General features: G+C 39.9%; 1 protein-coding gene and 1 long non-coding RNA gene across 11 annotated transcripts in view; one reads left to right on the top strand and one right to left on the bottom strand.

Moving 5' to 3' along the window:
• The window catches only part of SORCS2 (sortilin related VPS10 domain containing receptor 2), a 546,495-nt gene extending 545,887 nt beyond the window's left edge, over nucleotides 1–608 (bottom strand). For all 9 annotated transcript variants that reach the window (XM_064653301.1, XM_064653303.1, XM_064653306.1 and 6 more), the window contains exon 1: nucleotides 27–608. In XM_064653301.1, the coding sequence (XP_064509371.1) occupies nucleotides 27–593 (567 nt within the window). In that variant the 5' untranslated portion in view covers nucleotides 594–608. The remainder of the gene's footprint in view (nucleotides 1–26) is intronic.
• LOC135413505 (uncharacterized) lies at nucleotides 486–27,941 on the top strand. 2 transcript variants are annotated; one of them, XR_010430262.1, is made up of 3 exons: nucleotides 492–1,481; nucleotides 22,690–22,823; nucleotides 26,549–27,941. It is a non-coding gene; the product is annotated as an uncharacterized LOC135413505 (long non-coding RNA). The 2 variants fall into 2 exon arrangements; XR_010430261.1 differs by lacking the exon at nucleotides 26,549–27,941 and having other exon boundaries at nucleotides 486–1,481; nucleotides 22,690–23,215.

Here is a 27,941-nt window from a genome sequence, read left to right as displayed (position 1 = left end):
CCGCCCGCGCTGCCCCTCGCACTCACGCTGCTGTTCTCGCCCGTCCAGTGCACCATCGCCTGGTTGTGAGACGCGTCCCCTTTCAGCACGAAGGAGGTGCTGATGAGGGAGACCTGCTCCCGGCCGGCCGCCGAGGATGCTCTCCTGGAGCGGCCGCTCCCCGCCGCCTCCCCGCTGCCCGGCCGCGGCTCGGGCGGGCTGCGCGCCCCGCGGGTCAGGGCTGCGGGGCGCGGGTGGCCGCAGGGCTCCGCGCAGCGCGGCGCGGCGGCGGCGCCCAGCAGCGGCGGCAGCAGCAGCAGCAGCAGCAGCGGCGGCAGCCGGGCAGCCCCGCGCGGAGCGGCGGCGGCGGACACGCGTGGCCCGCCGTGCGCCATGGTGGCTCTCCGGCGTGGTAGTGACAGGCGGGGAGGTGGCGGGGAGGGAGGGAGACACCGCGGCGGAGGGCGGGGGCGGGGGAGGGCTGTAACCGGAGCGGGGCTCGGCGGCAGCGCCGTGCGCGGGGCTGCGCGCCCAGCCGGGGCGGCGCCGCCATCTGCTGGTCCGCGCCGAAACGCCGGGCGGGCTCCGGCACACATGGACACGGACACGGGCATCGCGCCCCGCGGGAGCCGCGGCGGGGACGGGTCTCCCGGCGGCGGCAGAACCCGCCGCTTGCGAAGTTTCACGCAGAGCTCCGGGGAGAGGCTTTCCGAGAGCGCCCGTACGAGAGTCTCGCAGCCCCTCGGGGCGGGTGCGCTGCAGGGCGAGCGCTCACCGCTGCCCCTTTGGACACGGGCGATGGCCCCTGGTTTGGCCGTCCCTCCCAGGACGCTGCAGTGAAAAGATCGGAAGGGGTCTGTGGTCAGCAGCGGGGAACCGAGGAACAAATGAAGCAGGTGCAAAAACAGGATTCATGTGATTAAGACAAGAAGCGCTTCCGTGGGGAAAAGGACCCTGTCCGTCCTTCTGCCCCTCAGCTCCTGGGAGGCACCAGGCTCGTCACACGCGTTGTCCGGAGCCAATTGCTAATCCAGTGTTGCCCACCGTGGGAACATGTGGCTTGTAATTTGGGATTGATCCATAGCAGCATCAGGAAATGCTCACGGCAGAGGGGCAACGACTGGGGCTGTGCAGCGTAACTCAAAACTGACAGGTGAAGCAGTGGAAGAAGATTTAGGCACCATAGGGTACTCTTCCTGCTTCACTGCAGCGTGTCGTGTAACTGTGAATAAATTGGGACTTGTGAAGCAGTTTGCCTCATATGTGAAGAGGGCACAAGTTAGAATCTCAGAATAACTGAGGTTGGCATGGACCTCTGGAGGACTCCTGGTCCAACCTGCTGCACAGTCCAGGGCAAACTCCAAAACTGAATCTAAATTCACAGTAAAATAAAGTTGCTGAGACCTAAGTGTCAGAAAAACAAGTTTGAAAGACCACTGAGGAAAGTACTGACTCCAGGTACAGGCACCTAACAGAAGAGATCCAAGCTGGGTAAAACCAAGGTGAGTAAAGTTAATAAACCAGCTTTAGTTGTAATCTGCCTTTACCCTAATGGCCTAGAAAATTAGGATTACAAAGGCTTTTCTAGGAAGATTAATAGAAAAAATAGTATCCACTGGTTTAACTGTACCATTACAGGCCTGGGATGACTACCACAATGACCTAAAGTGACCTGGTCATCCCAAAGTAATGTAAAAATTACTTTCAGCAAGCTATATGATTACATATTAGCTGTACACCTTCAGTGCTAGGAGACCTATGGTAACCTGTCCTGTTATTACTGTAATGGCTCAAACTAGAAGGCAGTTTCAAATTCAGAATCACTCTCCATTTCAAAAGAAATACAGAAGTTAAAATATTTTTTTTTTTAAATCCTGTGTGCTTTTTCTGCAGCTCCCAATAAAGTCCTCTTTTACAGTTTCTAGCACAGCCCCACAGTCTCAAAACAGCTAAAAGAACTAAAAGAAGAAATTGTCCCTCCTCTGCCAATCTCCAGCTGCCAGTTTTGGAGATTCTGCCCCAAATACTGTGCCAGCAGGAGCTTGGGCAGCAGCAGGAACTTGGGTGGGCAGCACCACGTGGCCCAGGTCATCAGAAGTTGTCCCTGGGACTCTTGAAGGGGTGATGTATTGAATTCATTCCTCAAGGTATATCTTGTGTAAAGAGCAAGTTGATTAATTATTTTTCTCAGATCTTGATTTCTGGAAACAATACCAAAAGCTCAGAAGGCCTAGGAGAAGCCGTAGGGAGCTGTCTAAAGGAAGTGAAACAGGAGCGTGAGACAAGACTGATCTTTGCATCCATTTAGCTTTGTTACAGTGTCTTATCTCCCTGAAACAATACCCTTGTAAGAGGAAAACCACCTGGGTTTAAGTGGGCAGAAAGTTAGTTTTCCAGACAAACCCCTTATGACTCTTGTAAACTGGTGTCAATGACAGCTGGTGGTCAAACGTTTGTTTGAATCCCTGCTGTTTGGGTGTGTTCTTTAGGGATGCAGAAGTTGGGCAGTGATTCAACAGCTCACAGAAGACACACAGGCAGAGTCATTCCTGTTGGAGTAACAGTTGCATATTAAGCAAATTACTTTCCATCTTTGGCATCTCTGCACAAAAAGGAACAAGAGAAAAAAATGCAATGCTGAATTGTTAAGAAAACATTGACCAACCACAATTGTATCAACCAACATGAAGGGGTGATTTGCCTATTACTAGAAATTCAGTAATTTTGATTCTGACATTATGGCCTATCTCTTGTGAAATAGTGAAGATTACCCAACATTTGTAGAATAACCTAAAAATACTCAGAACAGGTGGAAGGGCCCGAGTCTCTACATGTTAAAACTGGCATACAAACCCTAATACTTCATCTGACTGAATACAGCTGGACTTTGTTGTGCTCATTCATTTTGCATTCACCACTGTGTTCAACAGGTGGGGCTCCCAGTGAGCAGCAGCCAAGAGAAGAGATGGTAACATCCACATTCCTAAGTCAAGCTCTCTGTACCTGTCAGTTACTGGCATTTCCCATAATGAGACCTAAAAGGAAAAAAAACCCGAGAAGTTGTCCCAGAACTAATGAAGCCTGCATTCCTCCAGCCTTGCACCTTATGGTCAACAGCAAGGTCTGCTTGAGTCTTTCCCCACTGTCAAAATGTCTTTTCCATGATCTCCACAGGAACCTAGCAAATCCACTAATAAAGTCTTCCTTTATCACAAAACTTGACATTTATTTTTGTGACATCCCTAGTTTGCCAATTTAGTTGAAATTTTCTTATGGGTTCAGAAGTTGCAAATCTTGTTTAACTGGAACTTCTTAAGGTTGGCAAAATGATGGTTTAGATTTAGTTTAATGATTTCTAAAGTAAAGAGGCTTCCCTAAATGTCTGTCACCTTTTATATCTCCTATAAACTCTGGCTCAGCAAATACACAAAGGCAAATAAAAAGACAAATAACTGAGTACTACACACCTCTAAGCTCCTCTAGTCCCAGAATAGAAATAGAAATAGAAAAGGTTGGAAAAAAAATAGTGTTGTAAATCCAAGGCAGTTTCTTCCTGTTAATGGCAGAATTATTAGTGCTATACTAATAAACATCTACTCACATTTTTACTGACTGTCAGATTATATTAAGATTTAAAAGGCTTCAATTAACCCACTTTATTTTTACTAGATTCATTTCTAATCAAAAACTGAAAGTATTAGAGAAAGCTTCAAGTTCTGCTTGGGCAGAAACCAAGATGCCATGCTAATATTTCTTTTTGCTTGCAATTAAAAATATTGCTAACAATTTATTCTATGTTTCATCCTCATAGCCTTCTGAGGTTGATAATGCAAGAAGACTGCAGATGCACAATAAGGTAGAAAATCACAGAAGAATTACCCATTTAAGCATGCTTCTTGTACAGTGTTCACCTCTTTTAAAGGTTGATTTAAGTTAATGTATCAAGATGCATTTAGGATACCTTATTCCATTAATTAGATACAAAACAATTTCCAGTTACATTGTGTTTATGTTAACAACATCATTAAGAGTGACCTGCAGGGTTTTTGACAAAATGCTCATGCATGAAAGCAACTTAATCTCACACGTATCCTATCAAAATGCCTGACTCCAAAACAGCCCTATTACTCACTGTGACCACATTCTAAGCTAACAAATTAATACATGCCAAAGCTTTATTGCCTTGTTACCCAATTAACAATGCTCAAATACTTTATTTGTGTTAAATGCAAATTATTATAAATAATGCCATACCCTTATGCCAAACAGCAGAGGTTTTATTTGGCTAGGCCTCTCAAAATAATTTCTATTTGTATTACTACAACTACCAAAAAAAACTTTCTATATTCAACAAATCTATGTGTCTTAACGCTTTTCTCAATAGTTGTTCCATTTGAGAGAACAAAAAAATCAAGCAGGTGTCAGATTGTTTTGTTCACATTAATTCATTGATACATTGCTGTCACCAGTCCACCCAGATGCCCACAGAAGAAAGCCTGATTAATAGGAAGCATTCCTTGTCACTAGAAAAACAAAACTCTACTTCTGTGGGCAGTTCTGAAATCAAAAAGTAAGTAGCTGCCTTTGTTTTATGAAGAACTGACAAAGCTACAAAGTACATGTTCAATTATCCTGTTCGAATTTGAACAATATAAAAGAGTGGAATTCAGTGTAGTGTATTGTCTCTGATGATTACAAGGAGTTCTCTTCAGGTATGGGTGTACTGACATACACTTACAAGACAAAATTTGGAAGAGCTGTAAATGATTTGAGGAAAAGCTGAATAGCTTCCAGTTTTACTAGGATCCAGTTAGCAAATGGCATGTTTGCAGTAAAAACTGACACAACCACACACTAGGCCAGTAGCCCAAAAACAGGGAGTCACTGAGGTTGTCTAGAAACCTCATTCTTTGAGCATCATCAGCTCTCCTCTAATTCAATGACATAACTGAGCTGCTCAGCACCTTGCAGGACTTTTACTAGTGAGTAGGTGAATATACACTATAATTTTCTCAATTCTAGCTCATAAAATTAAAGAGGAAAAAAGTTGTAAAATTACTGTCACTTAGCAAACAAGCTGGCAATAAATACAAGCTGCCTTAAGCCCCTGAAGTTTTATCTTCCATCAATCAGAAGAACAAAAAAATACAACTAACCTGTATACATTTGTTATGCCATAAAGCCTGAAACAGGGTTTAGTCTGAAACAGAAAATGTAAGGTGAAGCATAATGTTTTGGTGGCTGTTGTAAGATTACCTGTCTTCAACCTTCATAATTTCTCATCAACAATTAATGAGCAAAATTCTGAAAACATGAGAGAACTGGATTCATTGTCTACAAAAGCTCACAACAGAACAAAAGGTTTTTCTTTTATGAGACCAGCCAGACTGTGGGAACTTGTTTTTCACAGAATAGCTTTGCACTTGTGTTTTTTCTGCCCTAAAATTCAATTAAGTTTATTTGAGAAAATATGGAAAGCTGAGAAAGATTTTGGTATTTAGGTAATTAAAATGGGATGTGAAGGATATAATTCTCAGGTTTACATTCAGCTTCATATAGGTACAACTATGCAGTTCCTTTTCTTTCAAAAATACTGTCAATGTCTTACCAGCCACTTAAATTCTGATCTAATCTTAACAGTACTTTTATCAGTGTCATTTATTAATCAGTTTGCTAATACAGTTGCATTTCTGAGAAAATTGTGTGAGAAAAATAAATTACTAAGCTCAACCAAAACCCATTCTAAATCAGTCTTTTAGTCTTTTGCAAAGGAACCCTGAAGGCACCATTTTTCTAATAGGAGATGTTCCCATCTGGTAGATGTTTCACGGGAAGTCAGTTTGACATGTTTACAGCTACCTCAATCCCCTTCAACTCTTCATGGAAAGAGCTTAGTGAGGAATGCAGATGTGAGTAGGCTCCAATTTATGGTTAATAGGTTTTGACCATGAAGCAAATCCTTTCTATTGCAAGCACACCAGCTTAAGTGGGTGTGGGACTGGGTCCCAACTGTGTGGTCTTGCATGCCTATTTTAAGGGATGGCGAAGGGTTTTGCTCCAAGTTTTCCAGGGAATTTGCTAAATTTTGTCTCATGGCTGAGGTCTGCAGATATAGCACTGACTGGTTCAAAGCCAAACCAAGAAAAATGAGAGGATTTTCTGCAAAGACATATTGCACTAAAACATCACAGAAGACCACACTATTTTTAATCTGTGAAATAGATTTACTTAAAGTAACAACCTTTAGGAGTGTCTGCTTTAAATAATTAACAGAATAGTGCATGAATTTTGTTTAGGTAGTACCTTTTTTCTGAGCTGGCTCTTCTTTTTCATGTCTTTTCTTTTTTTCCTTGTTTGTTTGCAATATAGATTTGCGTGGTCTCAGTGAAGAGATAAAGGTTAAGTCTTTCCCCAAAAAAGGAAGTTACTGAAAGTAACGTAGCACTGTGAAAAATGTGAACTATCAGATGCCAGGGAACCTGACTACCACACATTTTGGAGAAGATAATTTTCCAAAAAAAAGCCGTATGGTTAATAGTGAAAATTAAAGTAATAGAAACATAAAAGACAACTGGTGCCAATTCCTCTCCTACAAGCCATTGTTTCTGAAAACTGAAACAGCTGAAGGCAGATGTTTTGTGTAAGTAAAAGGCTGGAGGGCTTTGGAATCGTGAGCTGGAGAAATACAAAGCACTTCACACTTTCCAAGGCTCCTCTGATCAAATCCATTTCTCCATTTAAGTATTAATTTCTTTAAGTCATTCTTGCTCTGCATTTGAGGCAGGAAAACAACAAAAACCCCCACAATATTCTTAACATCTTAAAAGTCTTGGTTTTGCACTGTCAGGTTACCTATATCAAGACATTATACTACTTTTCCCAAAGAAAAGGTACTTTTTATTATTGTCCTATGAACACAGGATGACCTAACTAACTTGAAAAGAACAAATGGGTGCATAAATATCATACTGTTCTGAACAGCCCTCTATACAATCCATTATTGGTACCTCATATAAACACACAGGATTAAAAAAAAAATAACCAAAAGAAAGGTATTTCTCTATTTTTTTTTGTTTTCTATGCAATATTTTCTCTCCAACCCCAAACGATTGCAGCCTACTCTGAAGTTCTCTTTGATCCAGAATTGTGAAAGAGTCTAAATCCCTAAAGATGCAGGTGGGCATTTTCAATGCTCTTGGCTCCTAATTTCTACAAAGATCAATGGGAGCTAAGAGTCCACGTGCTTTAGAAAATTAATTTGCATTTAGAAATTTGGCATGAGTCCTGTTTCAGTTTTCTTTGGGATTATCAAAACCCAGGGAACTCTGGGAAATTTCTGTGGTTTTCCCATATGCCTGGTATATTGTTCACTTGGAATCTGGGAATAAGGACTGTGTGAGAGGTAAATAAGAGCAAATGTGTATCCATAGGAAACAATTCTCTTGCCTAGAGAGGTTGTGGAATCCCTATCCCCGGAGATGTCCAAGACCAGGACTGATGGGGCTCTGAGTAACATGGTAGAAGTTTCCCTGCCCATGGCAAGGGAGTTGTAACTGGATGATCTTTAAGGTCCCTTCCAACCCAAACCATTCTATGATTCTAATATATATAAAGCCTATACAGCATCTTATAGATTAATATTATATATTTTTATATTTATAGTATTATATATTTCATATATTTATATTTATAGATTAATATTATATATTTTTCTTAGAGCTCCAGCTGTAGGAATCAGCTGCATAAAAATCTCAATGCTGGGTTTAGCAGGTGTGATAGTCTTCATGTTTTCAAAGACTGAAAACACAGAACAAATTAATCTTCCACATTCAGGATGTTGGAAGACAAAGAAAGTGGAATCAAGACTTTGATTTTAATGTCACATTCTTTAAGACATTCTCATGATTTTTCAGCATTTTAGTCTTTCTTTTGCAGTGCTGTGGCAGAAATGTCTAGCACGGTTTTCTCACCATCTTCTGCGGCCTGACTAAACTTGTAAAAGCATTTGGTGGTTATTACATTACAGGACCTGAGATGATTGCTTCTGCTTTTGAAATGATACTTAGAATCACAGAATCCTGGAATGCTTTGAGTTGGAAGGGACCTTAAAGATCATCTCATTTCAACTCCCCTGCCATGGGCAGGGAACCTTCTACTAGACCAGGTTGTTCAAAGCCCCATCCAGCCTGGCCTTAGGAAATCATTTTTAAGAAAAAGGGACCATAACTAGATTCTTTTTTCCTGTCTTTGGTTGATAATTCTGCATCCCTGAACTACAGAAGACAGAACCAGAAATCTGAGAAAGGTGACATTAGAAACACCTAACAACACAAATCTGCTTAGGGCTCACAAAAGAACATATGAAATCTGAATTTGCATCACCCAAACTGTAAAAATTGACAAAGAAACAGAGAATTACTTCTATATACATTTTAGTGACAAATCTACTGCTAAATTCCCTCACTTCATTTTAACTTCATATATGATTCAGAGTGTAGCCAGAGAAGTAATACATTTATCCCCCAAAGTACTTAAAATAAATATAACTGTTAAAAAAATATCAATTGAACAGAAGGATCATATCTTTTCTTCCAAGACAATTTGCTCAAGAAAAATGCAGTAAGGCTGCAGATTTGTTTCTGCTATTGTAAAGATTCTGCAGTTTTGGTCTGCTGTAATCATATAAATTCATCCACCGATAAACTTAACTACTGTAAGTCTTGTTCAAGAAAAGCCATTGAAAATAGCTGAATAGTAGAGCAAAGACACAAGTCTGAAAAGCAAATAAAACATCCATAGCTATTTTTATAAGATCTAAACCACCTATACCATACTGTCAAAAATTACTTTTCCCTATGAAGTTTAAAACTGTTTCATGCAGCAAAAATAATCACCCTTTGTGCCTATAGCGCAGTGTTTATGTGTTTTCCCTGGTTCCGCTTTCAATCCAGGAATAAATCATTGTTCCTGCAATTTTCCAGCAGTGCTCTCATAGTTTCAGCCTGCATAGAGCTGCATCACTGGACACAAATGTCCTGGTTTGGGAAGAAAAAAAATATAAAACAAGACTTCTCATGGGGTCTCTTCTGTCAGCAGAAAACAGTATCAGTGAAGAGATACAGTTGTAGTAGGCTTGATACAGAATATTTCTCATTCTCAGTTTACCACTTCATTTTCAAAGCACCTTAATTTTCTAGCTTTTCCACCTCAGCTAGATTCGTAGTTATTCCTAGGGATATGAGTATTACTGTGAATCAGGTGCATATTTGATCTTTTTTTATATATTGCTTGAGTCTCTTCCTGTCTCCAAAACCAGTCTAATTCTTTGTCAAGCTGTGGAGTATTGCACATGGCCCCAGACTTTATTAGCTTGATCAGTCAGCTCAGCAGCATTTGATACAGTGCTTGTTGTTGAGTTACAAATTATGGAAAATATGTTGAGTACATTACTTTGCAATGAAAAAAAAAATACCAGGAAGGTCCTATGTCAAGGCTTGCAAATCAGCAGAGACCTTGAGCACACACTTAAGTGAGGCAAGTAAATCCACTGATTTCACCAGGAATCTTCCTTTGAATCCCTTGAAACAAAATGTTTTTATGCATTTTTAAAAAGGGTTAAAATGGTGAAAATACTGATTTCATGCCCATTGCATTCACTGAGCGTTAGCATTTCAGCGGAGGAGGATTGACTTCACGGTAGTATTTCCCACACTAATGGTGCCCCCATGCAAGCTGTCATATTGTCATCTGCACTCTATTTCCAGCTTACTCCAAAGTCTTATTCATGCTGTGACCCCTAAGCTAGGTTGGAAACCCATTTGCAGCACAGTTAAAAGGAGTGGCCACTTATTAATCTGAGGTTTGTTTTGTATCTTAGAGGCATGAAACCTTAGAGATACCTGGATCCCAGGACTGCCATCAGGTCAACAGACCAGCCAAATTAAAGGACATTCCAGTGTATGGTTAATCAAAGGATGCTAATCTAGGACAGGTCATGCAATGCCATAGAAATACAGCTGCTAGCTATGGTCACTGAACACCTACCAGGGAATAAAAGTAGCCTATGGCCATTCAGAAGTTGACCACCTCTGACATATACATCAAATTTAATAATGTCCTAAGAGATACTGTCATTCACTTATTCTTCTCCTATTGTAAATGTTGGGTTTGAACCTTAGATAGCCATACTGCCAAACAAACTAAGCCTACAGGGATCTTTTTAGGTGGATGTATGCCTTAAATAAGCTCAAGTGTAAGAAAATATGATTCCATTAGAGCCACAATGCTAAGGAGATATGTTTCCTAAAAATTTTGTTTTGACTAGGTTCCATTATTTCCAGTTATTTAGATACCCTTTCAATCTCTCTGAAAAGTTTAATTCTTTCCCTTCACTATGGTTATTTACTTTAAATAGTTCTGCCAATATTCCCCATCATCATCATCTTATAATTGTGGTTTCCCTAAGTGTTACACATTAAGCCAGATTCACACCTAGGATTAAAAGAGACAAGTAGCTCTACTCAAGTGCAGTCCTGCCATTCCCAGCTGTCACTGAGGCTGCTGGGCTCACGCTGCCTCACCCAGCTGACACTAACAGAGACTGCACTGATTCCTCCTGGAGTCACTTCTGTCACTGGACACCAGGAAGAGATTCACACCCGCGCTTGCTTTTTCCTTAGGGAGCTCCCTGGAGGTGCAATTCAGGATCTGACTTCTCTTCATGAAAGGTTTACTGACTATGAATGTTCTGTACCACCTTTTTATCTTCTTATCTCATCCAGACCTCCATAACATACGTATTGGGCACCTGTGTATCCTGTACTACAAGAGGACCTTGCTTTTTAGCAGCAGAGCTTTCATGAGGGTCTCTGCAACTAATACCAGATTTTGCCATGCAGATTGTAAACTATGCCTTTATAACTTCACTGAAATCAGTAAACATACCACTTACTTCTGTGGTTATTTTGACCCTGCAATTCTGAATATTAAAATAAATAAACCTACAATAAGATAACAAAAAAATACAGAAGGCAGATGGAAGTGTTTCAGTGTCTCCCTTAAAACAAACAAACAAGAAAGAAGATATTTGCAAAAGCTTTAACTGGAAGCTCATGAATGTGAACTACAATCTCATGAAATATTGCTGAGAGATGACCCAGTAATGACAAGATGAGAACACCGTTATTGCCTTCGGAGGGAGAAAGATGAGGCTTTTTAGGTAATCATACACCAGTCTAGTGAGTCAGGGCCAGAGTCTGCAGGTAATCAAACACCTCCTGGAAGCCGCTGTTCTGATGAGCATGAGCAGATCACGTCACCTTCTGTGCCATACACGCGTTTGACACTTCTCAGAACAGTATCTTCTTCTTTGATATATGTGTGCATGTGTCACAAGTGTTCAGGCAAGGAATCCCTGGACAATAATATTTTAGAAGAGCTTTCCTTGACTCTATTTATTTTCTAAACAAGTGCAGGTGTGAGAGGCAGAAGGATTTGGCTCTTGATGCCACAACATTCCTCATTTGCACACCTGCGCTTCTGGCTAACGATCTGAGAGTCTGTAAGTGGCACTGCTGTATGACTGATATTAATGTTTAATATGTACCAGCCCTGTGCATTGACTAAGCTAAACTAAACAATGTGTGGCACTATCAACAGGCTAAATATAGAGCAAATTACATCAAATTCCTATCCCTTTTGAAGTCAATGGTTAATTGTTCCAAACACCACGTGTTGAGTTTAGGCTTGGTTGTAGAGCCAGGACAGCCATAGCACTGACCAGTATAGAAAAGGCATTCATCTGGCATGTTAGCTGAACATCCTCTTTCCTAATCCTCAAGGAACCACGTTGGATGAGATACTTAAATACAGTCTTGTCCTCACACAAAATTTCAACGTAGCATCTGCTGTTTTGTTGTATTCAGCTGCAGCCAGGCCATCAAAACACATCAAATCTCTAAAACTCCCACAGGATTCTCCTGTGATAGGCATGTGATATGCTGATTCACTCAGGATACTTTGTCATGTGGCTGGATTGGGGTGCTGAGCTTTCTTTTCAGAGTACTTTTTATTGCTAAAAGAAGCCTGTGAGCATTTATCTGGTTCTAGAAAAGCACTGAGAACAACTTTCTCTGTGATTGTTTCACATGAAAACTGAATTTTCCTCTCTGCTATTTTTATTATGTATTTCTCCAGTAATTATCAGTAAGCCTTCCATCATCAGAAGACTTTAAATAAAACACATTCAAACTAGAATTCACCAGCTATGAATGTCCCCTCCAACCCACCCACCCCCCCGTGTTATTCCCAGGTTGGATTTCTCCAGGAAGCATTCTCCTTTTCAAGCTAGGATTTTCTTTGAGGCTTAACACGGAGGATTGATACCTTTTTGATTGGCTGCTAGATAGTCAGGGTATCAGTCAAAATAGTAGCTACCAGTAGCTGTCAGGCCAATGTGCAAATGTTTCTGTGTAAAATTAGACAGATATACAGCATCTGTACTATTTTGTTGATGACCCGAGTCCCCTGTCTCCAAGGGTGAGCAGGTCACTCACAAGGATATCATACTGACATTAGGGCTGATTTTGGGAGGAGTGAAGCTTGAGATTCAAGCTAATATGGCAGCAAGATCTCATTCTAGTCAGCTGAAGGTGTGGCCAGAACCAAAGGGTCTGAAGTGCAGAAAGAAATATTAAGGTTAAGTATCAGGAAAAGTTCCATAAGGTGAATTGCCAACACTTGGAAGAGAATGGTCACTCTGCTGACCGCAGATCCCCAGGAATTTTTTAAGCCTTGTAGAACAAGGCTTTGTCGAGAATGGCTGAGGTACAGCTGATCCTGATTTGGAGCCAAGAACTTCACCAGATGGCCATTACCAGCCACAGTTTGCATGTGAACAGGCCTTATTTTAAACCAGAACACCACAAATGGGAGTTTAGCCCTCAGCTGCAGGGATGTCATGCATCCTGAGCAAAGCGATCAGCAACACCTTTGGCTCAGCTCCTCATCCCTTTTCAACCAGATGTTCCTTTAACTCCTTTCAAGCTATAGTCCTTCCTGTATACCTTAGTCTCCTGGCTCATTTGCATACAATTTTTCAAAGCTCTTCTATGCTTTAGGCTTATATTATCATTTAGTTTTCCAGTCACTCTGCTCGCCAGCTTCTTTACCCTCCATTACCTTGTCTGATAGAGTTTAGATTGCTGTTCCAGTATCTACTTCACCGAACCATTTAAAAGTCATTCTTGAGCACTCCTGTATTATTTCTACAGCAACTTTCATTTATTATTCTCGAAACCCCTTACATGTTGTACATACAGGTCTAAAATTATGAGGAGAAAAATATATCTTAGGTAGAAGTTTGTTAGTAGTGGAATATTTTGTACCTTTCTTAAAGCAGACATTTCATCCATCAATAAAGCTTTTTATCATGTCATAAGTAGAAAAGACTTTTTGTGCGTAAAACCATGAATACAACACTATGATAGTGAGTGCTCGTTATTAACAGTGTATTTAGTGGTTTTATTTAGTATTTTTATTGCTGTAGCTGCAAAGACCTGGCGATTTTTTAAAGTCTTCACTTGAAGGTGGGGCTGAGACACAAGAAAATATTGTCACAATTGTCACTCCATGCATGTGAAGGCAGTAGGACGAGCCAGATAAACAAAGCAACGGAGAAGGAGCATATACAGCAGATATAAACAAACACAGTATATGTATGTATGTAGTGTATGTAGCAGGATATGCCAGATATTAGCATGTATAACCTGGGAAGCATCTTTGCACACATAACCTGAGGAGCAGAGTTACGCCAAGCAAGCAGCCAGCGGTAGCTGTGGGGCTGTGAAGTGAAAGGGCTAAAGGAAGTACAAGTCAAAAAAGTATCTGCTCCAGAGCCAGTCATATCCAGTGAAGTGATCCCACCCATTTGGAAGCTCTGAAAATCTTTAAAAGAAGGAAAGGGTGCATTAGAGGAGATAGAAGGTTTAAGGTCTCACCCTCCTGGATGAACTGCACAGCTGATTGTTGTAGCAGTGAATCTGATGAGAAACTTGTTTAAACATGTCTTAAAATGGCTTTTGGTGGTCTCTTTACAAACACGTGTTTCTTCTTCCCAAGACCCCCCACGGTAGTGTTATCTCAGGAATGTCCTGGGAAGATGTCCTAAGGTGTTTCATTGGACCTTGTTAACCCCTTCCTGTGATTGGGTGTTCCTGTAAACCCCTTGAGACTTCTAATTGGTTAACCTGTGATTCTCCCTAACCCTATAAATGTAACATCTCCAGCAATAAACGCTCTCTTGCCTCCTCTCCACGCTGGTGTGCTGTCTCTGTGCCAGCCATGGGACCACATGCGTGGGGGGGAGGGGAGGGCACCTCTCCCCTCCAGGCTCGGGGCCTGAGAAACCCCTAGTGCTGGAGTTCCCTTCCCCCATCCCTCAAGACGTCGGAATGGTTCTTCAGATGGAGATGGAACTAGAACTGGGCTCCCCCACCTCGTGGGTGGGGAAAGGGATCCAGAGATTGTAATGTAAATGCCCTGTAAAGACCTTGTAAATGGCACGACAAACTACTCAAACATTATTTTCCCCTAGGATGGTCAAATTTTTAGAAAAGAAATTGAGAATAGATGCAAAGAGGGTTTCAACTGTTTTGTCTACCTTTTACTCAGAGAAGCTGTGGATGTTCCATCCTCAGAAGTGTTCAAGCCCAGGTTGGATGGGGCTCTGAGCAGCCTGGTCTAGTGAAAGGTGTCCCTGCCCATAGCAGGAGAGTTGGATAAGGTCCCTTCCAACCCAATGAAATAGCCTGTGGAGTGCTGATCTTCCCATCTCACAAAGGATGTAACAGAACCTGAAGAAGGAAATGTGCAACAATGATGATTGGAAGTATGAGCAACATTTGTGTGAGAAGAGGCTAGTCAGACTCTTAAGCTTGGATGAAGGATAACTGAAGAGGAGTACAGTACAGTTCTATGAAATAATTGGTAGGGAGAAAGTAGCTCAGGAATTCAGCATGCAGAAGGTCTAAAACATATAATATGAAACACTTCTTAGCATAATCAAATTCCACATGAGATGTTGTGGAAGCCAGAAGTATAAAGACACAATAGAGAGAGGTAATAGCACATCAAGGCTTTTAAGCATCACGGTACAGATGAAACATCCAGGTCTGAAAGTCCCTGAGTTGCCATTTACAGAAAGGTTGGATGGCACCAGGGAAAGATTATTCAGTATTTGCCCTGTTTCCTTTCTTTTTCTCCAAACCTCTGTTACGGGAGATTGAGAGAAAGTATTCTATTTATATATCTCTGCTCTGTCTGTATCACCATTTTAACTTTTTAAATGCAAAGTAGGTTAACTATAAAAGGGGAGAGCAGCAGCAAGCAAACCTTTCTATCCCTATGAAGCTACACTCAGATACAAAGAAGTAACAACAAAATAACAGCTAAGGCATGTGAAATTCAATGACTGATGTGATTTTCCACTGCTTCAAGGGCATTATCAAACTACCAGCATTATGTTCTATTCCTATGAACTTCATGAAATTGAATTGACTTTTGCAAGATATTAAGCAAGTCAGCCATGTGAACATCTGGGTTCAAAAGCACCAAGCCTAAAGTCTCCCACTTATTGACCTCGGTGAAGGAAATGGTGCAAGATTACTGAGTTGCAAGAATTCATTACTTAGTCACGAAGGATTTAGGAATATGAAATGACTGAGTGTCTCAGAAATCAAGAGGGTAGACTGGAGTATGTGTTCTGGACAAATAGGATTAAAGATCTAATGGCAAAAACAGAATTGCAGAAAGAAGTCTGTATCTGCTGGACAGATTATTATTCTTACTTACTGGACATTTTCAACAACATTTGGTTAAAATGTATTGAACTCTTCCTAATGTATTGTGATAGTAAAACTCTCGTAATGTTCACCAGGAAAAAGGACCTGCAAAGTATTAAGTTTCCAAAGAGTTCTAGCCTCATGCAGGATGACAACTTAAGTTTTTAAGTTTTTGCTGCACACCAATCTTCTCTACATTGCCTACTGAACTAAAACATCACATGGCACCTACCTGCTCCTTTGCTTTATAATGAGGTGCAAAGTCTGTTCCAGATTGATTTCAGCAAAGTCTTGTCACTGATAACATCAGAAATTATGGTCTCTACCATATAATTAATATCCACCTGAATAGAAGTAAGGCGTAGATTACTTGTTAAAATCCGAGCTCTAAACCATGAAAAACATGTATAATTAATTTCACAGAAAGAAAGCCCATTCTACTAAAATCAAGTGCCCTCTCATCAGTCACAGTGAATGTTCTGTTACTTATGGTCTGCATATGACTTAATTTAATTAATCCTCTTTACTAAAGCTTTTATTATCCTAACTTACAATCTCAACATATATAAAGTGTTTGAAGCTTTGATTTTACTGTATTTAATGACTAGTCCTTCTGAAAAATATCTGCTTTGCTGTTTGAATTACAGCCTTTGTGTATGTTAGAACCTTATCTTACAGTGAGTTTTGAGGTACAGTCTATTCCAATAATGAACCAAACCACACTGTTTCAAAGGGGCTGCAAAACCAAGTTACACAAATTACAGTCCCAGTGATTTGGGGTTTAGTCACGTTGTTCAGCATAAATGGAAAGAGAACTCCAAACCCCAGAAAGGAGAGCTTTCAAATTTCAGTCAGACAAATCATAAAGCTCTAAAGATTAAGAACACAGGATCAATATGGTTCCATCTCCTGGAAGAAGTCTGTATTAAATATTTACATTCTGAAAGCATCATGATGTACCTGATTTCTGTGAGTTTGAAAAATGGATCAAATATAAGGATCTGAGTGTTATATCTGCTCTTAAATTACATGGGAGGAGACAGGCACAGGATTATTAGGGAGACTGAGGTATCTGCCTTGAGCTTCTGCAGTAGAAACTCTTCTTTATAAATAAATAAATTGAATTATTTTTTCAATAGTTTTTAAGGACATTGAGAACCTTTCAAATTTCACCAATTATTTCTTGTGCCATATTCAGAAGCTGTATTTAAAAGCTTATCTAGTTAAAAATTAAACAATTGCTGAAAAAGTGACAGAGAATCCAGTTTTTCCCAGACAAAGCCTTCCAGTGATAAACTACAATCAAAATAAACTATGATTTAGTCAGTTCCCCTGATTTAAAATATGTACATCAACAATTACTAGCATTAAGAAAACCTGATACTCAAGATGGATTGATACTGATGCCTGAACAACTTTGAATCAAAGGTATTCCAACACTAACAGGTACACCGTCTTCACCAGCCAGCCTGTTCTCACAAAATGTGCAGGAATGTTATACTTCTGGTAGCTCTACTCCCTTTCAAATTCTGCTTATTTTAGCATAACTGTTGGTGCAACCAGACCTGGCCGTGTCATTTCCTTGAGAAAGAAGCTGTTACTATTTATTGTCACAAAATGACTCCAACAAATTTCTTGATGCTGCTCTGAGAACAAAGGAAGCTTAAACCACAAGTAAAACATCCATCTGCAAAACCAGACCATTGTCTCAAAAAACAGAATGGATACAGCCAGAGGAAATAAAAAACAAAAAAAGGCAGGGGGGAGGAATATTCCTAATATGTCAGAATCTGACCCTAAAGGAAGGAACTTCTTTTTACTGTTAAGAGTCATTGTGCAGGAAGGTCAGGGCATGGTACTTCACTCCCTTCTCTCTCCTTACACTTCACAAAGGTAGATCCAGAACTCTGGGTGTGAGGAAAGCAGGGCACCAGGAGGAGCACATGGTTTTACTCAGATGACATGGAAGCAGTTATCCAGCAGCATCCCTTCTTTCGGTTTAGGGCTGCATCTGGTACTGCCATTCGTCTCAGGTCTATTCGTAGCATTCTCTTGACCTTTCAAATCTCTGAATAAAAGCTAATTATTTTTAACCGTTTCAAAATCGGAGGGACAATTTTCAACGCAATGGTACCTCCTGAAATCAAAAGCAACTTTGCTGGAGGTCCATGTAGGAAAAATAGTGGAAATACAGCTCCATAACACCTTGAGATCCTCAAACTCCATGATAAGGAAAAGAAGAAATTAATATATAACTCATATCCCACAAAACAAAACGAAAAAAAACAAAAACACAAACAAACAAAACAATAAAAAAGCCCCAACCCTGAAAATGCATTTAAAATGAAAAATCATTAAAAACTTTTCCTATAAACTTCAGATGAACAGTATTTTAAAATTCCTCTTCCTTGATATAAGGAGTAGTAGATTCTGTGATTTATAATCACAACAGAAGATGTAATAAACAAAATAGAAATAAAAATAAATTTCTCCTGATATTTTACTTCCTTCTTTTAAAAACAATGATAAATTCTGAGTTCTGTGCAGAATGTATATCAGCAGAAACAAGTAGTTTGAGAAGATGAAAGCTGCTCAAGTGCTGATCGTGTTGGCCTTACGCAGAAGACACTGAGTGATGCGAATGCTATGATCAATTTGACAGTTTGCAGACATATTGAGCAGGAGCAAGACTGAATTAGAATTTTAAAATATCTCACTGGGAACTGTAGCTACAGCATTTGCTGTGCAGTGAGCCAATCTAAAGATGAACTGGTGAAAATCAAGACAAACAATCTGTAGAGGGTGGCTGACAACACACCAGCTACAGAAACAATGTAAGGGGAAGGAGAAATGGGGAAAGAGAGCTGGATTTTGCTTATTCAGTACAGTAAAACAATCTTTCAGTATCATGAAAAATTACCAGTTTGGGCACCTGTGCTTTGTATAATTAATATGCAAATAATTAATTATGAACAGAGTACAGAAGGTGAACAGAGTACATGAAGTCAAGAGCACTGAAAGAACAATTCTCAGTCTGTATTGGATGAGGATTATCAATATAGCCAGGTCTTTCTGTGGATCCAAACCCACACAAGACTGGGACAAGGGAATGACACTTAAAAGCTCTGCAGGTCTCTTTCACTATCAGTGTTTTACAGCTTTAGAATTCGTTTATCTGACCCAGAGATTTAAATTCCCACCAGGTTAGAGCAGCAGCACCTGGGTCATCCCCTTTTTTCATTACTCACCTCTGCCATGAAGCCTAGAAGAAATGAGCTAACATGTAACTAAGCTAAATGGTTGGTTTCTCTACTCAAACTAGCAAAAATGGGTGATCCATGCATGTGTGTGCTCTACACATGCAATGGTCATTTGTTTTTGATATTTTTATGTTTCTCCACTTCTCTTTTGGCAACTTTAACCTTAGAGTGTAGAAGCCAGACAACACTTGACTACCAGCCTCATGCTGGTAGTCAAGCAGAGAAAAGAGCTCGTCCTTTCCAGGTCCTCCCAGTAAGACAGACATTAATGGTGGTGATGAGTGGCAGAGTCCTGAACAACTCCAGCACCAAGACAGAGTCGTTCTAATGTTGCATGTCTAGGATGAGTCTTGTGTGGACTGACTGCCTAAAGGAGGGAACTCTGGGGATAAATGCTGATTTTGTAAGTAATAATTGATGATCTCTGGTAAGACTTATCAGGACAGGCTGACTCATGCATTAGGTGAAGATCCTTTTGTAATCACAGAAAGTATGTAATAAACCCTCAGATTGTTTTATTGCTGTGCACTTGAAACTTCTGGAAGCAATAAATTCTTTTTTTCCATCCCATATAGAGCTGTCTAGATAAAATGTGTGCAATTTATAAGATGTCAGATGTATGCTACTAGGCAAAAATATTTTTTTAATTTTATTCCCATATCATATATACATGTACTAGATACATCAATCTACATGTCTACAATCTATATCAATCTAAATGACAGGTAACTACTCATATATTGTTCATTTGTGTATCCAGTGTATTGTTCAGTTTCACTCCTTGAAAACACTGTGTATATTCTTGCCATGAAATGAGATTTTCATATCTATATGCACATCAGGACTCAACCAGGTAATAGGCTGTACACTGTATTGCTCCTGTACAGACAGACATTTATTGTCCAATTTGAAGGGTTTTGAGGAAAAGGGATATAATTTTCTTCAGATTTTCCTCATTCTGCACTCTTGGACATATTTCAGGTTCTTGCTTATTCCTGCTAATTGCAGCTAATGAAGCTGTAATTCTCAGGCATAGGTGTTTCCCAATCAGGATACATTATCGCTGCTGGATCCTTTGGCCATGGCCTCAGAAACCAGCACATCTTTGAGCTGGCTTTGCTCAGGTTGTTAAGGGAATGATATATCAGAGTTGTCAGACTCATTGACCCAAGGAGCACTGACCTGTTGGAGCAAGTCCAGAGGAGGGCAGTGAAGATGTTCAGAGAGCTGGAGCACCTCTCCTATGAAGACAGTCTGAGAGAGGTGGGGCTGTTCAGTCTGAACAAGAGAAGGTTCTGAGGAGAGCTCACAGCACTTTCCAGTACCTAAAGGGCCTACAAGAGAGCCAAAGAGGGACCTTTGATAAGGGCATGTAGTGATAGGACAAGGGGAAATGGCCTTAAGCTGAAAGATAGAAGGTTTAGACTAGACATTAGGAAAAAATTCTTTACTGTGAGGGTGGTGAGAACACTGGAACAGGTTGCCAAGAAAAACTGTGGATGCACCATCCCTGGAAGTGTTCAAGGCCAAGTTGGATGGGGCTTTGAGCAACCTGGTCTAGTGGAAGGTGTCCCTGCTCATGGCAGGGGGGTTGGAACAAAATGACCTTTACCGTCCCTTCCAACTCAAACCATTCCAGGATTCTATGATTTCTATGAAAAGACACTCAGGACATCCCTTTGGGGAGAACAGAAATATCATTTAAGTCCCTGGCTGACAAAAAAACCCCTTCCCTGCCCTTCCCCTGGGCTTTCTTAGAATCAATAATGTAGAGGGAACATCAGTGTCAGCTTTCTCACTCTGGCCCTGCCCTCAGAGACACCTGCACAGGCTCTACTTCATGACAGCCTTGGCCTCTTGGTGAAGACTTCCTAAAAACATACCAATTATGAAAGAAGTGCCAAGATGTTATCACCACAAACTGCCTTAGAACTGAAAGCCACTGCATGCTTTCACCAGTCCACTCAGCAATCCAATACATGAGGATTTTAATCCAGACACAGTTTGCTATACATTAATCCTGTCTGAATTACTTAGACACGGATAAATTCAAAACTAATTAGAACCTTTCAGGAAAGAGACAGGAGCACTACTGTAAACAGATTGAATACAAAAGCTTCTGATCAACACACAACTGCAAATAAAGAGGCAAACAATGTGTTAGGATTATGGGAGAAAGAGTAGAAAGATTTCTTGAGATCCTCAGACTTATTTTCTGTAATGGACTAATACAGAAAAGAAAAAAATCTAGCATGCCTTCTTATTCAAGTCATTAATATGTTTTCTGCTGAAACAGTGCATTTAGTTATGGATCTTAATTTCCTTAGTTTATGCATCTTAGTTTCCTCCATTATCTTTGAAAATAAGTGCTTCAGCAAGATGTCAACAAGAAGACATATGATGGACATATATAAAATAATCAGCAGTATAGCCACAGTCCATCAAGGTCTGGTATACCTTCACTCAGTGAAACAGTGAAGGTGAAAGACAGAAATATTTAAAATATAAAAATTGTCAGTTAACCTCTGAAATTCACTGCCATCATTAAAAGCAAAACTTAAATGTTTATATAAACAGATGAACACATGATTTATATAAGCAGGAGTAAAAAAAAAAAAAATTAAACCTGTGTGCATTTCTCACTGACAGCCATTACAAAAATGCCTCCCCCACGGGAAGGTCACTGTGCGATGTTTCAGAAAAGAGTTTCTCAAATCTCACTCTGGAACAGGTCAGTGTCAGACCGGGGATAATGGACTAGACACACAATATTTTTACATACATGGCAATTCTTTCTGAAATATATACACCATTGTTCACTAAACTGATGGTTCATTTAGGTTAGGGCATTAGTTATCTTCAGCAGCCTGGCAGAAGATAAAAGAAGTATCAGTGACTTCATCTGGTTTTACCCATTATCAAGCACTAAGAGGCCCAGAGCTGCATCGGTCTGTTAAGGTGATTATATGATCAAACTGCTTGCAAGACCAGAGGACAGGATTCATTGATGAGGCAGGACCCTTCTTGTCCTAAATTACTAAATGCATATTGTACTGGAAAAGCAAAGTGTATCAGGATTTTTACCTGAGGACCACGACTGCCATTCAAAACAGTCAACATCAGTTATGCCTGAATCTCAATCAGTTTGGTTCTGCATGCGAGGCACATACATGGAAAGAACTCTATGGCTTTACGTCTGAGCCCACAAAAAGTGATGCAGTGATGCTTGACTGAGCTTGAGCCACTGGCAAGACATCTGTGCTTATTAAAAGCAAGAAAATATGAAATTCATATTAATTTTTTTGTTTGATCAGAATTTGAATTTCATATTAGCTATGCGTGTTCAGATTTAGAAGCATCTGTCATCCAAACCCACCAATCAATATTTTATTCATCTCAAACCATTTAAGTCCATTGAGAAACAAGCTGAAGTAACAGCACAGAATTTAGAAGTATTACAATTAAAAATATAGCTCAGCATTTTCAGTCCAAATTTATGGCCTTCTGAGGGCTTTTGTTGTTGTTTCTCCATTCAGCTCATATCCAAAGGTAAACGGCTTTTGTTGGCTCAATTTCCTTATGGTGCTCAGTTTCTTTTTATCTATTTATAGTGAAAAATACAGAGAAGGTGTTACCAGGAGTAAGAAGGAAGAAAGTGAAAAAGCAAGAGACCATGCCTAGTCTCAGTCTGGCCAACCACCATATAAGTGAACACGACGCTGCAGTGGAAGGGATTTCCTGCAGAGTAAGGCAGCATTTCAATATATGGAAGAACATTTCAATTCTCCTTGAACTGCTGAGTAAGCCTTTTGCCACTGAGGAACTACTGAAAACATAATTGTCAGGCTCCTTCCACTGAATTTTTCTTCTATTTCCCACCTTATCACAGAAATTTCTATCTTTGAATACTGAAATTGTATGAAGAGTAAAGAAAGTCATGATGCTGCCTTTGAATTACAGACAACTTGTAGCTATGCTGATTGCCACAGAATTTGATAATCTGAATTACCATGCAGAAAACCTTAAATAATAATTGCTTTTGTTTTGCAATTGTATTCTTCACTTAGTTCATTTTCATTGGTGGCATGCATTATTATTTCCTCTTTACTGACAAAAATAAATTAAGACCTTATTTGAGTAATGCACTATTATTTGGACTCTTCAGGGTATTAGAGTCAGGCTCCCATGAATAGCACCTGTCTTGTTTATTAAATGTCTGCTTCTGTGTAACTTCTGTCAAACTGAATTAGGATTAAAAATTCTGATTAATTCCAAATGCATAACACAGCATTTGAAGTTATTTTATGATAAGTAAAAATCTGCAGTCTGCTGTATACCTGAAGAAAAATGTCAACTCACATTTTCTTTACAAAATTTTCTCATTGATAAGGAAGTTTTTGCTAACCTAAATTTAGCAAACTAATCTGATTGTCTCTTATTCCTGTTGTCTCCAAGTGTTTAATTAGTAGATCTGATCATCCTATCAACAGTTTGAGAGAAAACCAATTTTTTTGCTCTTTCAGCAGAGGTCAGTTTCTCAGCTTGGAGTTAAATAATTATTGAACTGAACTATTTGAAAATGCCAGAATAAGGCAGCATTTATTTTGTGTCTGCAGAAAGAACCAAAACCTGTATTCTAGCCTCAGCAACCTACAGTTTCACTTACTTAGTGACTGCAGTGGTTTGACTACTGAAAATAGACAACAATATAATAAACTTTTAAGAAATAAAAATAACTAAAAAGTAACTAAAATTAATTTTTACTAATTTCAGGGCTTAGTATATACTCCTATTTTAAAGGTGTTTTTTTAAGATGTATTTTCAGAAGAAAATATGTTTAATTTCAATTTTTAAAATAGTTTTAAATTACCTGGGGTTTATTCTGCCTTACCATTACAAGCAAGCTTGATAAATAATTAATGGCATTGGAATGGGTTGCACAGGAAGGCGGTGGAGTCACTGTCCCTGGAGGTGTTTAAGGAAAGGCTGGATGTGGCACTTAGTGCCATGGTCTAGTTAACAAGGTGGTGTTGGGTCAAAGGTTGGGCTCGATGATCTCAGAGGTCTTTTCCAACCTCATTGATTCTGTGATTCTGTAATTCATCAGATTTGTTTTTTCATTATCACACAGGCCAAGAAAGAAGAAGAAAACAAGCCAAGTCTTAATTATGGCTAGTCACATAAAATACACACATAGTTTATGTACTAACATTTAGGTTGGCACTGATCTTATGGTTTGCCTTCTTTAGAATTAAGTTGAAATTCAGGGTAATATATTAACAGTGACAGAAGACTTTGAAGTTTTCTAATATAACAGCAAAACAAGACAAACCCTTGGCTTGATTTCAGAAATAAACCCAGCCTGCACTTGTTCTTGTTTTCAAGGGGAGGAGGAGGGATCCTTAGTGTTGCTGTGCAGACATGTTCTTACCTACAATGAAAACACTAAATCTGACACAGGGGACTGGCCACTGCAGACGGCAGGTAAAAGAAATATGTGTTGACACAGGAGGTATGTACGGGATTTGGCTTTCCCTGGAGTAACATTAGAGGCTGAGTTCTCCTCCAGAACCACTGCACTATGATCCCAAGGACACAAGGCGGAAGCATCCAAGTGGATGTCAGCCCCAGAGGTGTGGTCCCACCTGAAAAGCTGTTAAGATCTCTTTGGCACGGGTACATCCACTGTGTCTCCCTGAAAGCATAGTTATTGTTATCCAGAGAACTTCATTTTGCAGCACTCTGTACACCACTGACTGCCTGCCCCCTTGCACCAGAGGCTGTGCTGAGGTTAGCAAGATCTTTGTTCTGCCGCTGGGTTATTCTGCCACCAGAAAAGTTTGCAGGTTTCTCACAGTACAATAATAAACACGATCATATTCCTGGGGCCTCAGAATGTACCTTGTTGGATCTTCTGGGACTCTGAAGCAGCAAGACATTTCCACCTGGGATGACAGCAGAGAGTGGGCTGAAAAAATAACTAGATGGAAAAAAAAGAGATGCTGTATAAAAGACCAAGGTACTGTTCAGAACTGGGTTAGCAAAGACAGATTGCAACACAAAGTATTGAGGCAGGTGTCGTCCCAGAAAAAAAAAAAGGAGCAAATTTCAAGGTGGTCAACAGCAGCAAGCACCAAGGCACACTTGCCATATGGGCCTTTATGTAGCACGGGAAGTACCTTCCAAGTGCTGCACAAGCTCCCAAATGTACAAGAGCCTTTTAGTGTTCTATTCATGCTGGAGACCTTCATGGTGCTGAGGGCAATTAATGGTTTCAGTCCTCATTATTAGGGATTGGGGCATATTTGGTACATACTCACAGTGGATCTTCTGGTTTAGTTTATTCTAAGCAATCCAGCTCAGCCAAACTGCAAACACTGTATGACAAAGAAATGCACGATAAATTCTGACAACTAGGAGATCTGCTTCAAAGTACTGTCCTTCTTCAAAGTGGGCTGACAGTGAATCCACTAAATGACACATTGCTCAGCCTGGATCTTCCTTCCACCCAGACCATCATGCTGGTCCTGCCACATGGTAGGATGTCATGGCATACAAGGAGGAGGAGAGACATTGTTTCATGTACAACACCACACAAAGGCTTAACTCCTAATTTCATCCACTGTGAGATGGGAGCCCTTCACATCAAGGCTAGATGTGTCTCTTCTGGAAGAGGTAACATTCATTCTGACATTTCCTGAACTGATCTTTCAGAAGCCATTCATAATATTTGTGTGTGCAATTAAACCCATTTGCACAATTCCACAATAGCATAGGGATGCTGATCTAAAGAAAATCCTCTTTTCTTACATATGGTAGATGGGGGAATACACAGGAGCAATAAGCCAATATTGATCTGCACAACAAGCAGCATTGCTGCAGGATGGAAAACAAAGACACAAAATATGGGCTACACTTATAATAAGGTTCCATTTACAAGTATTTTATAAAGGTTAAATAACCATAACATGTTACAAAGATGGTATAGATTTCTATATATAAGATTTACATATTACAGCTGACAAGATCATTAGATTTAATAGCTAGTTAAAGGCAATGATCACAAACAACCTACTGGATTGTAATTGCTGATTTGCCTTTTACTCAACTATCTCTGAAGTCTTTTATTAACCCTCTGTATGATCCTCACTATAAGTCAAGATCACAGCATGGATTTTTGAGGTTTTTTGCATCCTATCCACTTGACAATTTCCATAGGCTAAAAAAACTATTTTAGACAGTGCTTGTAAGTAGGTGTCATCAGTACACTATGTTATGCTATTGGAAAAAAAACCAAAGTTTATTGCAGTTCTTCTCAATAATTTTAAACTCTCTGCCACTGGGGAGGACAACACTGCTTACAGAAGGCATGTTTCAAAGCAGTTTAAAATTAGTTCCTTCTTTCTGCTATTATCGTTAACTGGCACTCTTTCCTTTCTCTTTTCCTTTCTCTATGTTCCCTTGGGATAGATGGAGTGAGTAACAGTGAATAAAATGATACAATTAAATTAAATGCAGCAAGCTTCGGCAAGCACAGTTCCTGATCCTGCAAGATGCCAAGTACTCTCAAGTCAAGATAAGGTACTTAGAGCTCTACTCTGAACGAAACAAGCATAAAAGACTAAGTACAGAACTCATGAATATGGAACAGGCACCAAAGAAGAGCATCTCTTGCCTTACCTACAGGACTTCTACTGAATCACTGAAATGGTCCATTACCCAGGTCATCACTGCAATATCAATTTCCATTTTTGACTCCCACAGCCCTGTGAAAATCAATGACTACACCATTGGTGCATATTGGCTTTCATGTACTTTGACGCTCCCGTTTCCCAAAACTGCTGAAGCCAGTAATTGATATTACAGTATGTTCTTTACAGGTTGCTTAATAACAAAATATGTTTTTAATGAGCCCAGTCATACCCCATTGTTTTATTTATTTTTTCATAAAGCTACTTAATGGTAAGGAAGTGACAGAGGATAACTCCATGGGCCACATTCAAAGCAATGCCTGTTTTCCCTATTAGTTAATCAGTCAGTGGAAGACAGAGGAATTGCAAGCCAACACATGGAGTGGTTGGTTAGCAACAGCACCTGGTTACCAGCACACCACTATGCTATTGTGTGTCAAAGCTTAGAACAGTACTCATGTCTAACTGCATAGGGAAATTAAATGTATTGGACTCCTTTAGAATCAATTCAGAAGTCCTAAAACCATCAAAAATCTTGAGTCTTCTGACAAGTTTCACTGAAACTAGTTACACTACTTGTAAAAACACAGGAGTAAGGAGTTACCCTTGTAGAGTGGGCATATGTCAAGGGCACTAAGGTTAGTGTCTGTTCTCAAATCCCATTTTTATCAATACAAATTTCAATCAACTGAAGGACAGGCATGTTGTCCTGGGTTTAGCTAGGGTAGAGTTAATTACTTCTCAATAGTTGTTACAGTGCAGTGTTTTGGATTTGGAATGAGATTGGGGTTGAAAACACACTGATGTTTTTGGTTTTTTGCTAAGTCATGCTTATCCTCAGTCAAGGACTTTTTCCTTGTCTCATGCTCTGCCAGTGAGAAGATATATAAAAGAAACTGGGAGGGAGCACAGCTGGGACAGGTGACCCGAACTGACCAAAGGGATAGTCCACACCTTAGAATGTCATGCCTGGTATATAAACTGGGGGCACTTACCCAGAAGCATGGCTGATCTGGGTTTGGGAAGGGAGATCTGACATTGGTCAGTGGGTGGTGAGCAATTCCATTGTGCATCTCTTGCTTTTCCCTTTTTATTCTAATTATTATCATTATCATTTGCCATTATTACTGTATTTTACTTTATTTTCAATTATTAAACCGCTTTTATCTGAA

The sequence above is a fragment of the Pseudopipra pipra genome, chromosome 4, assembly GCF_036250125.1.
Source record: "Pseudopipra pipra isolate bDixPip1 chromosome 4, bDixPip1.hap1, whole genome shotgun sequence".
Lineage (NCBI taxonomy): Eukaryota > Metazoa > Chordata > Aves > Passeriformes > Pipridae > Pseudopipra > Pseudopipra pipra.
This window is presented reverse-complemented; position numbering and strand designations above follow the sequence as displayed.